This window comes from Sminthopsis crassicaudata, chromosome 2 (assembly GCF_048593235.1).
Source record: "Sminthopsis crassicaudata isolate SCR6 chromosome 2, ASM4859323v1, whole genome shotgun sequence".
Lineage (NCBI taxonomy): Eukaryota > Metazoa > Chordata > Mammalia > Dasyuromorphia > Dasyuridae > Sminthopsis > Sminthopsis crassicaudata.
The window spans coordinates 56,758,039-56,772,882 of record NC_133618.1 but is presented as its reverse complement, the minus strand read 5'-3'; the positions used below and the strand labels follow the sequence as shown (position 1 = coordinate 56,772,882).

Genomic DNA, 14,844 nt, shown 5'->3' with positions numbered 1-14,844 from the left:
TATCAGAAAGTTTATTAACAGGTGATGGGTCTTTTTCAGCCATTGAGAAGGAGAGGGTAGAAGGTGGACCCACATTGATCAGATCATAAATCTTGTCAGGTCTGAGGAGCAGCTTGGTAACTTAGAAATAATAAGGAACTTGAAGGGCTAAGGGACCTAGCCTTGAACCCCAGCTGTCATACTCAGCTATGAGATGTTAAACAAGTCACTTCACATGGCTGAAATTCAGTGTCAACTGACAAGTACACTACTCGTTTGGTTTAATCATTTTTCAGTCACATCTGACTCTTTGTGATCCCATTATGGTTTTCTTGGCAAAGGTACTGGAGTAATTTGCCATTTCCTTCTTCAGTTAATTTGATAGATTAGGAAACTGAGGCAAACAGAGTGAAGTAACTTGCCTAGAGTCACACAGCGAGTAAGTATCTAAGGTTAGGTTTAAATTGACTAAGATGAGTCTTCCTAATTCCAATTCTGCCATTCTACCCACTGCACCACTTAGCTTCCCTGAATTCTACTTGTAATATCTGTCTTTCAGTCCACTGATGTGGTAGGGTGGATAGAGTGGTCAGGAAGACCCAAATTCAGTCAGATACTTTCTAGTTATATAACATGGGGAAAGTCACTTAATATCTCCTGCCTCAGTTTTACCTTCTTTAAGGTTAAACCTCCCCCGATTGTAATGCAGATAAAATGAGAGCATATTTGTAAAGTTATTAATTATTGATATTATAGGGTTGTGAGAAAAAATACTAGGTATATATGAGTAATAATATTTTAGAGTCATAGACTTGAAACTGGAAAGGACCTTAAAGGCCATCTAGCCCAATCATCTCATTTTACAGATGAGGAAACTGAGCACTAGAGGCATTGAGGAGTTTGCCCAAAGTTATATAGGCAACAAATAACTAAGCTGAGCTTTGAACCTGGGTCTCTAAGCTTCAAATTTTCCATTTTTTCTAAATTCTCTAAAAAAAATTTCAAAATTCCCTCTCCCCAAAATTTCCTTTCCACTCTGCCACCGATTTATGTGAGGTAATAATAGAAAGACCAAATCATTGATTTATTCCAGTAGTCCCTTATTTTAATCCACTTATGTGGTCTCAAAAGTAGGCAGAAGGGTCTGCCTGGTGCAAGGATTTTATCAGATTCACTAATTAACACCTTGGTCTCCTGGATGGTGATAGAGTTGGGAAGACTCACCTTCTTGAGTTCAACTGTTACTTAGATACTTATTGCTGTGTGACCCTGGGCAAGTCATTTAATTACAATTGCCTCACAAAAAATAAAATAAAAATAAAAAATGATTATCATCTTGGATGGGAGGGAGAGCCTGATCCTGAGGTGATGAGTAATTAAATAAAAAGGACCTTAGAGGTCTCAAAAGGAAAAAAAAGCAAAGACCTACCTTTGGGGGAGGTAAAAGAACAAGTATAGAGGTAGATCCAGGGCACAAAAATTTCCCAAATGAGGATACAATTAAGGAATGAAAGCCCAAGCAGGATTTTCTAAGATCTAGCAAGTTCCTAGTACAACTAGGCAATGGGGTAGTAAAAATGAGGCTTGATGCTAACTATAATATTTACTCAGGAATTGGCCCAGAGGTAACAAATACCTTTATTTTGACTAAAAATAATTCCCTAATCTGGAAATACCAAAACACATCATTCAGGAGCTACTAGTTGATAATCTTTAATTGTGGGTCCTGAAGGTTCTCATCCTGATAAGCAGGGTCTTGCCCTATGTGTTTCTTCATGTTTTATTGCTCAGAAACTCCTAGCTTATATTTTTAAAATGTTGCTTTATAGGCCACACTAATTTTTCAGTTCCTTAGAAGTCAGGTCACATGACCTTAAAATGGTAGGTTGACAAAAGGCTCAATTGGCCATTTAACTTTTTCTTGCTTCCAGCAATTTCCCACACTGTCTTCTCTTTGCCTTTTGCCCTTCTGCTATCTTCTACAATGCAGCAAGATGGAGAAAGGCTTTTCATTTCTGTTGGGAAATATGAAAAAGACTTAATTATTGAACAGGTCAAAACCTCTCTGCTGTGATTAAGTAACTTAATCACTTTTCATAATAGACATTAGATGTCCAGTAGTGCTCATAAGAGCTGTAATCAAGAATAGGGATAGAAAAACAAAACAGAACAAAAATATAAGTAGGAATGTAATTTCTGCTGAGGAAAAAGGCTTAAGGGCTTAGGATCACAGGATTTGAAGCTAGATCTAGCAGAGAATTTGGAATTAGGAAGATGTGAACTCAAATATTGCCTTAGACACTTTAATTGTGTGAATCTAGCAAGTCACTTAGTCAAATTTGCCTCAGTTACCTCATCTGTCAAATGAACTAGAGGAAAAAATCCCAAATCATTCAAGTATTTTTGCCAAGAAAACCCCAAATGGGGTGATGAAGAGTCGGACACAATTGAAAAATGATTGAACAACAAAACATCTGACCTTAATCATCTCACTGGGTTAGGATTTGAAACTGAAAGTCTTATTTTATCTTGGAAAAACTGAGTTCCAGAGAAATAAAACATCTTTAGATCCCTATAACATTCTGGTCTCTCAATAAAGTTACCCTTTTCTCTTTGGTTCATTCTAGAAAATGTTTTATGTTCTCCATAATAGCTCATGTCTCCAAATTCATTCAAAGGTACTCCAGGTTCTAATGTACATAGGGTATTTATGGGTAAAGGACAGAATGCAAAGATCTTGAGGTAACCATTAAACAGACACATATAGTTTTCAACCTATTTGATTTTCTCCAAAATTGGAGACTAAGAAATCCCTTCTTGTTGATGGATGGGAGGGAGGAAATGGCAAGTTCTGATTCCCAGGCCTCATGTTCAGCCCTTAGGATGTGGGAATTATGTCTGTGATCCTCTTCTTACAAGGTTATATACTAGTCAGATAACTTATGTAAAATTTCAAGTTTAGGAGCTCTTGAATTTGGGGTTAATATCTCTAGGAAATTTACTTCCCTGACTAGAAAGCTAGTATCTGTGATCACACTATTTAGACTATTTGTTACCTCTGGGTACTGTCTCCCATTTCCACATAGAATTTTGGAGTTTATGAATATTGTTCCATGAACTACTCTTCAACTAAGCAGGGCTGCAAACGTTTCCGGTTGTCTTGTGCTTTTGGTCCAGGTCCCTGTTTACTATTTGGGGGTGAGGGTGAAGGAAGAAGTGAAGAAAACCCCTCTCCTACGTTGCTATACTATAAACATCAGTAATAAGAGAGAAGGGCAAAGAGGAGAAAGTATGAGTTTAATTGATTTCATATCTCACTATATTAACCAGCAGGCAATTCATGGCATAGTAGTTAGAGTACCAGGCCTAGAGTTGGGAAAAATCATGTTTTTGAGATCAAGTCTGGATTCAGATAGTAACTAGCAAGTCACTTAACCCTTTTTGCTTCAGTTTTATTATCCATAAAATGAACTGGAGAAGGAAATGGCAAACCACTCAAGTGTCTTAGCTAAGAAAACCCCAAATAGAGTCTCATAAAAGAGTTGGACATGACAGATGTTAGATGTGACTGATTAAACACAACATTGAAAAGGCCTTCTTTGTAGACCACTCTTACTACAAGATATTGAACCCCTGACCCTTACTTAGTCTCTGATCACACTAGAAATAGCCTTAGGCATTGTGAACTTAGTCAAATAAATTCTCTATATATTATGAGCATGATTCATTCTTGCTGATTTCATAATAAATGTCTCTTAGATAAGGTTCACTCCCTATAGTCTCATCAAATGGATTTGGGAACTCTACAAGTTGATAAAACACTCCATTGTGTAACTCCATATGAATTAAAGAAAAGAACTGAGAAGGATCTTTGGCAAACAAAACTAAATTAAAATGTAGGTACTTATATCTTAATATGCTTAAAAAAAAAAGCTTGACTATGAAGGGAATTTCTATAAAGTGAATTCTATTTTTCCTTCATTTTGTAGTTGGAAATATGTTTCCAAGAAAAAGTCTTCTAACCAATTTATTTAAGATTTTTTTTATTAAGGAAGAAACTAAGGTTGTGATTCAGGTCTGGTATTTTCATGTTATGGTTCTGAAAATCCTTTTGCAAAACTTTATGGCATTTTTTATTTATAAGATATATGCAATGGGTATTTTTTCAGCATTGACTCTTGCAAAACCTCTGTTCCAACTTTTCCCCTCTTTCTCCTCCACTCTCTCCCCTAGATGGCAGACAGACCCATACATGTTAAATATGTTAAAATATATGTCAAATACAATATATGTTTACATAACCATACAGTTAGACATAAGATAAAAATAACCTGAGAAGAAAATAAAAAATGTAAGCAGACAAAAACAGAGGGAGTGGAAATGCTGTGTTGTAGTTCATACTCATTTCCCATAGTTCTTTTACTGGGTGTAGTTGGTTCTCTTCATTATTGAACAAATGGAACTGATTTCGTTCATCTCATTGTTGAAGAGAGTCACATCCATCAGAATTAATCCTCAAATAGTATTGTTGTTGAAGTATATAACGATCTCCTGGTTCTGCTCATTTCACTCAGCATCAGTTCATGTAAGTTTCTCCAGGCCTTTCTGAAATCATTCTGCTGGTGATTTCTTACAGAACAATAATATTCCATAATATTCATATACCACAATTTATTCAGTCATTCCCCAACTGATGGGCATCTGTTCAATTTCCAGTTTCTGGCCGCTACAAAGAGAGCTGCCACAAACATTTTGGCACATATAGGTCCTTTTCCCTCCTTTAAGATCTCTTTGGGATATAAGCCCAGTAGTAACACTGCTGGGTCAAAGGGTGTGCACAGTTTGATAACTTTTGGGGCATAGTTCCAAATTGTTCTCCAGAGTGGTTAGATTCCTTAACAATTCCACCAACAATGTATCAGTGTCCCAGTTTTGGGGGCATTTTTCTATCCTGTTGGTATCACTGTTTCCTGCCCTCAAAACCTCACAGTCCCTCCTAACACATAGAAAATTCTTTTACATTAAAATTATGTTATTCTCTTTCCCTGAGCCCAAGATTGGGATGTCCCCCTCCTTTTCTTTGACTATAGTGCAGTATTTCATGTATGTGAGGCTGCAAATTCCCTGAGTTCAAAGCTTTAAATCTTTGACTATAAAAATTTTTTGCCTACATAAATATTTAATTTCAAATTCTATAAAGTGAGATTACTTAAAACATCTATGTCATGCTATACCTTGTCATAACACATTTTACCTTCTATTCAATCATTAATTGATGCTTTTGCTTCATAGGCTGAAGAACAATGTGAGTTGAAAACCATTGAGAGAGAAAAAGCAGTGATACCTTTGCCACCCAAAGAAGCTTCTAAGTGTCAGAAAGAAGACTTGTCTAAAGCATTATATGTAAGTAGTCCATGAGAGTAACTAAAGTTGTTAAAATAAAAAGAAACTAATATTCACCCTAATCATAGTACACTTTTATGTAATACTATAACAAAATACTGTTTATTTGTAGTTGTTCTAATTACTTATGGCTTTTTTTGTTTGTTTGTTTTTGATTGATTTGTGGATTAATAAAAACATACACATATACATACACGTGCATTTATACACACATACAACATATATAATCATGCATGTGTGTATGCATGCACATATATGTATATAGATTGTGCAGAAGTATGTATGCATGTATATACATGCCCACATATGGCAGGTGGTGCTGTGGTTAGAGTACTAGCTATGGAGTCAGGAGGACCTAAGTTCAAATCCAACCTCAAGTACTTGGTACTTATTAGCTCTATGACCCTGAGCAAATCATTTAACCCTGATTTGCTCACCAAAAAATAAAAAATCACCAGATACAATATGTTGATATTCTCAGTGCTTGCCATTCCTACTTTTGAATTTATGATGTGAAAAGGTGTTGCCAAATTTCCTTTTTTCTTAATTGATAAATTTCACTTGACCCAGCACACAAAACCCATCTAAGTCTGCCAGTGTATAATCCCCCCAAAAGACAGGCAAAAGGCAGAAAAGAGAGATTGCGTTTTATTTTAAGAAGTATTACAAAATCCTCAAAGAATCCTTTAATTAAATTTGATTTAATATAAAGGTTGAAAGAATCTTTAAAGCTGAAGAATAATCTATCATTAGATAATGTTGGTAACTGAAAATAGTCCATGGAGATAATGGAGTGAGCCCTAGTGATGATCTTGTCACAACTAGCTGTGTGACTCTGGAGAAAAATCATTTTACCATTTCTGGGCTTCTTCATTTCCTCTTGCTGACAAATGAGATAGTTGAGTTCATTGATTTCTAAGTCTCCCCCAGGTCACAAAATCCATGTTCTAAAGGACCCTGGTAGCTTTAACACTCAGTGTTTTAAGATTTTTGAATCATAGTCTATAAATAACAATAGTAATTTATATGCATATCTACATATAACATGCAGATATAAAAAATACATATATACAAAAAATAAAGAGAGCAAGAAACAGAGAAAGACACAGAGAGCAAAAAAGTGAGAAAAACAGAGACAAAGACAGAAAGAGAAACAGAGAGAGACACACACAGACAGAGAGAAAGAGGAAGGTGGAGGAAGGAAGGGAGGGAGATTGTGAGCTTTAAGGTTGGCAAAGCACTTTATTATCTTATTTGATTTTTACAATAGTCTTGAGAGTTAAGTACTAGGGGGTTTATTCTCTCTTTTATTGAGTAAACTGGCTAATAGAGTAAATAACTTGTCCATGATCACACACAATAATTGAATTTGAACTCAGGTCTTTCTACCTCCAAATGGAGACTCTTTCCATCAGGAAATGCTGCTCCCTCTCTTTATTGGCTTAACATGCTAGCTTTTCATTGTTTTTTCAGGTTGATTTACAAAATGGGCTTTCAGAATTCTCTGTAACTCAACGCAGGCTAATCCATGGCTGGAATGAATTCATAGCAGATAACACTGAACCAGTATGGAAGAAATACTTAGACCAGGTAAGATCAGATGTAGGATAAAGGTCAATATTTCATTCCTTGTATTATGCTAATAGACTGCATTTCTAGGAAATAAGCAAAATCATTTTTGAAAATCTGAAGGAACAGGTAATGAATTCACCAGCATTAAGAGAAAGAGACAATAGGATATTTCAGTGCAAGGAAGAAGCAGGGATCTGGCGATCACCCAGTCATATATTCTTGGTCAGAGAATCAGAGAATCTTGAAGGTCCATGATGCTGAGTAATTTTCTCTTCTACGTGTTTGGCTGAAATTTTCAACAGAGTGAATTTAATTACAGATGTAAATGTTTTATTTAAGAAAACCATTGAAAAAAAAAATCTGTCAAGTATTTTTTATGTCCAAGACATTCTGCTAGGAGCCGGATAAGGAAATGGAAGGATTAGAAGGCACAGTCGCTGCCCTAGTGGGGAGGGAATGGAGGCAAAGGGCATGGGTGGCTGGGTTACAGACTAGTTTGAGAAGATAGAAAATAGACAAAAGAATATAAGCAACTAGCAGAGCCCTAAGATGTATTAATTACGTTAAACCTCACAGGTTGGATTAAATGATTTTCAAGCTTCTTATCAGCTCTAAATCCTAAGATAATGTATTTTAAGGAGAGAAAGATTCTGGTTGTGGTACAGCTGGCGACTGATGAGTACTTCAATACCAAGGAGGGGTGGTTCCGCCAGATGAAAATTTTTAAATAGACTATAGAGGCCATTATATATTCATCCAATCAGTTGGCAAATTCTCTACTAGCATTAGAAACAAGAATTTAGTTTTAATTCAAGAAGCACATATTAAATACCAACTATCTGCTGGTCACTGGAACTACAAAAACAAAAGATACAGCAGGATAAAAGCTTATTATTTATATTGGAGACAATAGGGGTCATTGAGGATTCTTCAACAGGACATAAAATGACATGATTGAATTTGTATTTTAGGAATATCAGTTACTCGTAGTGCTAAGAATGAATTGGAGAAAGGAGACATGGGAAACAAAAACACCTTTTAGGCAGTGGGGCAGTAGTAGAAAAAATTCTGAATTTAGAATTAGGAAAGATCTGGGCTCCAGTCTTTGACAGTTAATGGTTGTGCAACATTAGGCATAATCTTAACATTTCTGATCCTGATATAATGATGTATAAATAGAAATTCTGTTGCCTTTGGTGCCTACTTTCGTGTAGAAAAAATAAAGTAGAGACAGAAATTTATTTATACCCCTTTTTCAACCCTATCCCAGTGTCAATGAATGTTTATTAAAGGGATTATAAGGATTAAGTGTAATAGATATGTAATTATAGAAGCATTACATTATTATTATTGTTCTCTTTGAAGGCTGTTGTTGTTCAATTAAACCTGATCTAATTTATATAAAATAGAAGTGGTGACTTGAAAAGAGAAAAATTGGAAAATAAGTGATAGTCTAGAAGAGGACAGATCTGGAGGTCAAGGTAATGAGGGAAGGTTTCCTGAAGAACACTGTGGTGATTTGTAATCATCAATAAAAATAATAATTGATTACAATTACAATAGCAATATAGTAACAAGAACAAATGATAATTATTTAGATTGGGGTAGGGTCACAGAGGGATATAAAAGAAACTTAAGTCTGGAAACTCATAGTTCTACAGCTCTTCACAGTTTATAAAGTCCTTCCCTTTATCAACCAATAAGCATTGATTAAATAAGTTCTAGATTCTAGAGATCCTAGGAGAAACAGAAACTCTTTGCCCTCAGAGAGGTTACATTCTATTAATTTTTCTTAATGAAAAAGTTTACTGTTGTAATTTGTTTTTATATTACAAATACTTATTGATTACCCTGACTCCACAAGAAGTCTTCTGTAATAAAGTAAAACAATAAAATAAAGCTAACAGTGTAGTGACCTCAAGTGAAAGTGTTTGCGTCATTCCACACCTATGTCATCCCACTTCTATTTTTAAATAGTTTTTCTTAATGAACAAGAAGTCTATTTTCTCTTCTTCCCACTTCCACTCTATTGAAACAAAGAGAAAAGAAAACATTCCTTATAAACATAGATGTGGTAGTCAAGCAAAACAAAATCCCCTGATTGGTAGTTTACGAAAACACCCACACCTCTCATTCTGCACCCCAAATCTATCCATGGTGTGTTTCCTTACTGGTCCTCTAGAATCATAAACAGTCCTTTTTTTTCCCCCCAGAGTTTCTCCAACAATTATCATTATCTTTTTTTTTTTTTTTTTTGGTCATCTTTGCCAATCTGATAGTTGTGAGGTAGAAACTCACAACTTTTAAAATTTGTATTTCTCTAAATAGAAGTGATTTGGATTAATTTTTTTTAAATTTTGTAATAAATAGCCTGGATTTCTTCCCTTGAGATGAGAAATGCCTGGAGATAATCTTGGACCATTTATCAATTGGGAAATGGCTCTAATTCTCCTAAATATGAATCAGTTCCTTATATATTTTCGAAACGAGATCTTTATCATAGAAACATGCTGCAAAAAATTTTCCCATATAATTGTTTCCTTTTTAATATTAGCTTTATTGGATTTGTGGTAAGCCTTTTCAAATTTTATGTAATCAAAATTATCCATTTTACATTTTGCGATTCTCTTTGCTTCTTATTTAGTTATAAATTTTTCTTCTATGCACAAATCTGACAGATACTTTTCCCCCTGTTTTTCTAATTTGTTTATGATGTGATCTTTACATTAGTTGTTATATCCATTTGGACTTTATCTTGGTATAAGATATGATGTGCTGATGTAAATCTAATTTCTTCTATATTGATGTCCAGTTTTCTCAGCAGTTTTTATCATACAATGAGTCTTTATCCTCTAAACTAGTGTCTAGTTTTAAAACAATCTTGTGAAATAGATAAGGCTAGAGCCTAGAACTGGGATTTCATCAGTATAGGGAATTCTTGATGAAGAAATTTTTGGATTCCCTAGAGGAAAGTTATGGCAGATAACAGCAGAAGAGAAAAGGAATTAAGTAAAATAAAAAGGAGACCAAAAAATCACATAGGTAACATGGAGGGACTTGGATGAGTGAAGTAATCCTGGAGCTGAAACTGAAGGGAAGAAAGTTAATAAAATTTTGCAGAAATTGAAGACAAACTTAAGGACAATCTCTAGACTTTCATACTTGCCCAGATCCTAGTTTTGGTTTGTAAGTGATGCAGGATCAAGGACAATTAAGGAAGATATAAAAGTGATGGAGTATCAAGAAGGACTAGGGAATAGAATCTGAAGACATTGACTATGTTTTACTCATTGTTACCACTGAAGGCAAAAGATGTAGAAGAAAAAAAACTAATTTGGTAAGCGGGCAGCTGGCTAAAAAGATGATGTCTAAGGATGCAAATTTGATTTTTTGGACCATAGCCTATGTATGAGTGATCCAATGCTGGCCAGAGATGAATTACTCCTAACAAAGTTCAATAAGAATGTATTCATCTGAACAGTATTACACTAAAAAGAATGGCGGGAGGAAAAGACTTCCTGTGAGTTTTTATTCCCCAGAGTTATATGTTCTAAAGAATAACCACAGAAGGAAGAATAATAGCAACTGAGGGACTTGGGGCAAAGTTCAGGTTGCTTGTGATAGGGCATGGGGAAGGAGATGATGGTCCAAATCTATTTGGACATGACTTGGGATTTAGGTTTGGCGTCCAGAAGATCTTCCTAATGATAAGAAATATCCTAAAAATGTAATAGCCTGCTTCAAGAGGTGGTGAGCTCTCTGTCATTGAGAAACTTCAAGTAGATGCTAGATGACCACCTTTCGCTGGTGTTCTAGTGAGGATTCCTTTGATGTGTGGGTTGGGCTAGAATGCTCCTAAGGCCTCTTCCAACTCTTCAATTCTGTGATTCTTTGATCACTTTACCTATGCAGGGGGGCATACTTGTCAGGGTCACACAACCTAGATGCGCAGGTCTTTCTTGTTCCCTCTCCATTCCACCATGTTGCTTCTCACTATGAGGTAGGTAGTTTTTATTCCCATTTTAGTTATCAGAAAATGGAAATGAGGCTCAGAGAGCTCCTTTTTTTTGGATGATTATGTTTATCAGAAAGTTTTTTCACATATTAAGCCTAAAATTATCTCTTTTTAACTTCTACCCATTGCTCCTTGTTTTGTCCTCTGTGAACAAATGAGATTATATTTGTAAGTGTTTAACACAATACCTGACACATAGTGGGTATTTTACAAATTTGGTGATTGTTATTGTTCAGTTGTTTTCAGTCACACCTGACTCTTTAGGATCCCATTTGGGTTTTCTTGGAGTGGCTTGTCATTTCCTTCTCCAGCTTTTACAGCTGAGGAAATTGAGACAAGATAAAGTGACTTGCTTAGGATCACACAGCTAGTAAGAGTCTGGACTCAGATTTAAACTCAGGGAGATTAGACTTCCCAACTTCTGGCCCACACACTCTCCACTAAACCACTTAACTGACCTCTTAATAAATGCTGGCTCCTTTTCCTTTCTCACCCCATACTTCTTCAAGTATGTGAAGATTACTATCCTGTTTTACCAGGTGTGAGACACAACAATAACAGAGTGTGTTTATGTGTAGGGGTGGGGAAGGCTAGTTCCTCCAAACAATCCTATTGTAACATCAACTTGGAAGAACTTTCACTCTACTCACCACCCTCCCCTGATTGTTTTTCAGCCCACGACTAAATACAGTATTCCAAATAGGGGGAGACCAGGCTAAATAAGCAGAATTGTCACCTCCTTAATCCTGGGCACGGGCTTCTATTAAATTATGGCAAAAAGGTAATTTTTGCTGTGTAATACTAGCTTATATTGAGATCGTGGTTTATGAAAACCCTTGGAATCAGATTCTCATCAATCCACAGCTCTTAATTTTAAGGTGATAGAGACATGTGAATTATAATTGAGTAACCACTGAGCAGTCTCTGTGCTCTCACCTGAATCAGTTCTCATTTACTCATAAGTGTTGCAGACTTTGCAATAGGATCTTAGTCATTTTTTGATCTTTAAGATTTCCTCTGTAAAATGAGAGGGTTGGGATGGATTGTCTTTGCAGATGAACTCTAAGTTCATTGTGTCATTCATTATATGATCCCTGGAGCCAGTTAATAACGTCTATGAAGAAAGGCATGTGGGAATAATCATTAATTTGAGGCAACGTCTATCTAGAGTCATAACTAGGACATGATGATTGGAGCTTTGTCCAAAATTTAGAGGGCATTATTGCACATGAGCTCCTTCAAAACATGGAAATATCTGAGTTAAGCAAAAAGAATTAGTAAGAATATTTAACCTAGGAAGCTGTCCTATGAACTGTTTCTTCCTCTCTCCTTGACCACCTGCCCCCTCCTTTAACTCACCTCATCTCCACAGCAGTTTTTAAAGATGTGGTTTGTGCTACTTGCTCTGGGTACAAAAATTGCTAGATCTGTATAAAGCTTCCAAGAACCTTAGTTTAGAGAATGGAAAGTGGTTCTCGGGGCTTCTGGAAACTGTAGTTCACAGAAAAGCAGCACGGAGGAGAAACTGCTGCTACAAGGTCCCTCATTTTGTTCTGCAGGCCAGGCCCGAGGCAAAATGATGAAATAAGCCAAGTTGGTTTTGGCAATTGGCCTTCTTACTTATCACCCCTCAGGAGATTTGTGTGTAGCCTTGTTCTCTGCTTCCCTCCCCCCAAACCTACAGCCAACCCCTACAGGCACCTTGAGGTGTCAGGAACTGATTAGAAAGTATCCGCTTCCAGAGTAATTTCTACTTTGAGCAGGGATCAGAGCCTTAAGCTAGAAAAATAAAGGACTAATTTGGAATTTTAGTCTCCAGTTAGGGTTGGGGAAGAATTTAATAAAATCATAGGGACTGATAGATTAGGCAAAACAACAATTCAATTTGGGGGCAGAGGAACTAGACTGAATTCTGTCTTACTGTCATTAACTATCTGTCTTTATGGTCCTTGTTTCTACCTCCGTTAATAGAGAAGGGGGGGGATACCAGAGACTTAGCACCCTAAACCCCCAGTCTGAGGAAGTCCTGTCTTTCCCTTATGAACCTCTATTCTTTCTAATTTTGGAAGGTTTTTTGGGAGACAATTGGGGTTTATTGACTTGCCCAGGGTCACACAGCTAGAAAGCATTAAGTGTCCAAAGCTGGATTTAAAGTCAGATCTTCCTGACTCCATGCTCTCTCCATCTTTCTAGTTCTAAGAAATTATTCTGTTTAGGGAGAAACTGCCAACACAGACAGTTGTGTTTAGTTGTCTTTATCAAGATTAGGCTCAGTGGTGCAGGAGTCCTGAACATTTCTACAACCTCCAAAGTGTTTCCTAATTTATTAATTTCTTGAATTCCAAAGTTCACATATTTATGGGTTTTAGGAGATTACTATATTTATATAATACATGAGTAATCAAAAACTTTTCCTAGGAATTGAGTATTTGATCAGACCCCATTTTCTACATTTGATAACACTGTGCACGTATTCTAAAGGTCTTATGAACTCTTGTGCAAATAATTGCTTGCATAATCATTTTAAATGAAGGATTGAAATGAATATTCCTACATAGTGTGGCAATAATCCACACAGAGAATATAAATGAAATCTCATGATTAAAAAGATTTTTAAGGATTCTTATCCAATATAAATTTTTAAAAAGATCTTACGGCATCTTGAAGGACTATGGGGGTGGGAATTTTTAAAAAATGAATTCTTGTAAATGCACTTATGAACGTTAATCCCACAGCATAAGCTCCTCCTTTGTCCATTTGTCTTTAATCCAAATACCTTATGAAGAATTATCCAAATTTTTAATAATTCTACTCTTTAGAAAGGGATTTAGCTTTTTTTTTTTTTTTTTTTTTTTCTGTCTCATGAATCCCCTTGGCAGTACAGTGAAGCCAAAGGATTTCTTCAGTTGAGTTTAAATCATTGAAGGAAATGCTAAATTTCACCTAGAAATTAGTAAAAATAAAGATGTAATTTTTGTTCCATCCCAAGGTCAAGCATCCCGTAATCTATACCAGGTTAAAAACCCCTTAATAATAAAAAGGCAATATCATGTAGTAGAAAGAAAATTTGTTTTTGTGTTAAGAAGACCTGAATTCACATTCTCATTCTGAGACATATTGTCTGTGGGACAAGTATTTTAATCTTTTCTTTTCTCAAGGAAACCTCAGGGACTTTTCTGAATGAGTAAAATCACAGGATTGGTCCCTCCCCAGTATTCTTTAGAGACTACTATTAAATCTATGAAAGTTGTATAGAAGTCATTCATTATACTACTTTGCTATTTCATTGGGGCTTTGACCTCATCCATGTCCTTCCAAGAGCAAGAGGTGCTTTCGGTATGTTCAGAGCATTCCTGTGGACCTTGATGTTACATAAGTGGGGAAAATGGGTTGTCCATCAGTCATCCCTTGTTCTTGCTGCATAACGTTCCCACTTCCCTTTTCAGTCATACATCCTTCTGAGAACATCCCTGCCCCCTGCTTGTCTGGTCTGATTCTTCATGGTTAATCTTTTACAGCCTGCTCACACAACTGGGTATCTCTTTACTGTCCTTTGGGTGACTCACTGCTTTAATTTTTCAGTGACTGGTATTCTATGACTTGTAACTTTATACCATTACTAGAAGGATACTGATGCTGAAAGATGGGCCTTGGTTTGAGGTAGTAAAAGTGCTATCATCCCTTTTTTGCATTTTGAGGAAACTGAGGCTTGTGGAAAGTTCGGTGCAATTTTAATTCATAATCACCCACTTATGAAGTGTCAAAGTCAGTACTTGATTTTACATATTCATGATCTAAATCCAGTGTTGTCTCTGATGATAGATTAGTGCAGTAGCAGAAAACAAAAACCTAGAAGGGAAATGTAGAATCTTGCC

At 36.0% G+C, this 14,844-nt stretch overlaps 1 protein-coding gene across 2 annotated transcripts in view; it reads left to right on the top strand.

Annotated features, from left to right (window-relative positions):
• ATP2C2 (ATPase secretory pathway Ca2+ transporting 2) overlaps window positions 1-14,844 on the top strand; it is a 105,635-nt gene that overhangs the window by 34,885 nt on the left and 55,906 nt on the right. For both annotated transcript variants that reach the window (XM_074286336.1, XM_074286337.1), the window contains 2 exons: window positions 5,272-5,382; window positions 6,856-6,972. In XM_074286336.1, the coding sequence (XP_074142437.1) occupies window positions 5,272-5,382; window positions 6,856-6,972 (228 nt within the window). The remainder of the gene's footprint in view (window positions 1-5,271; window positions 5,383-6,855; window positions 6,973-14,844) is intronic.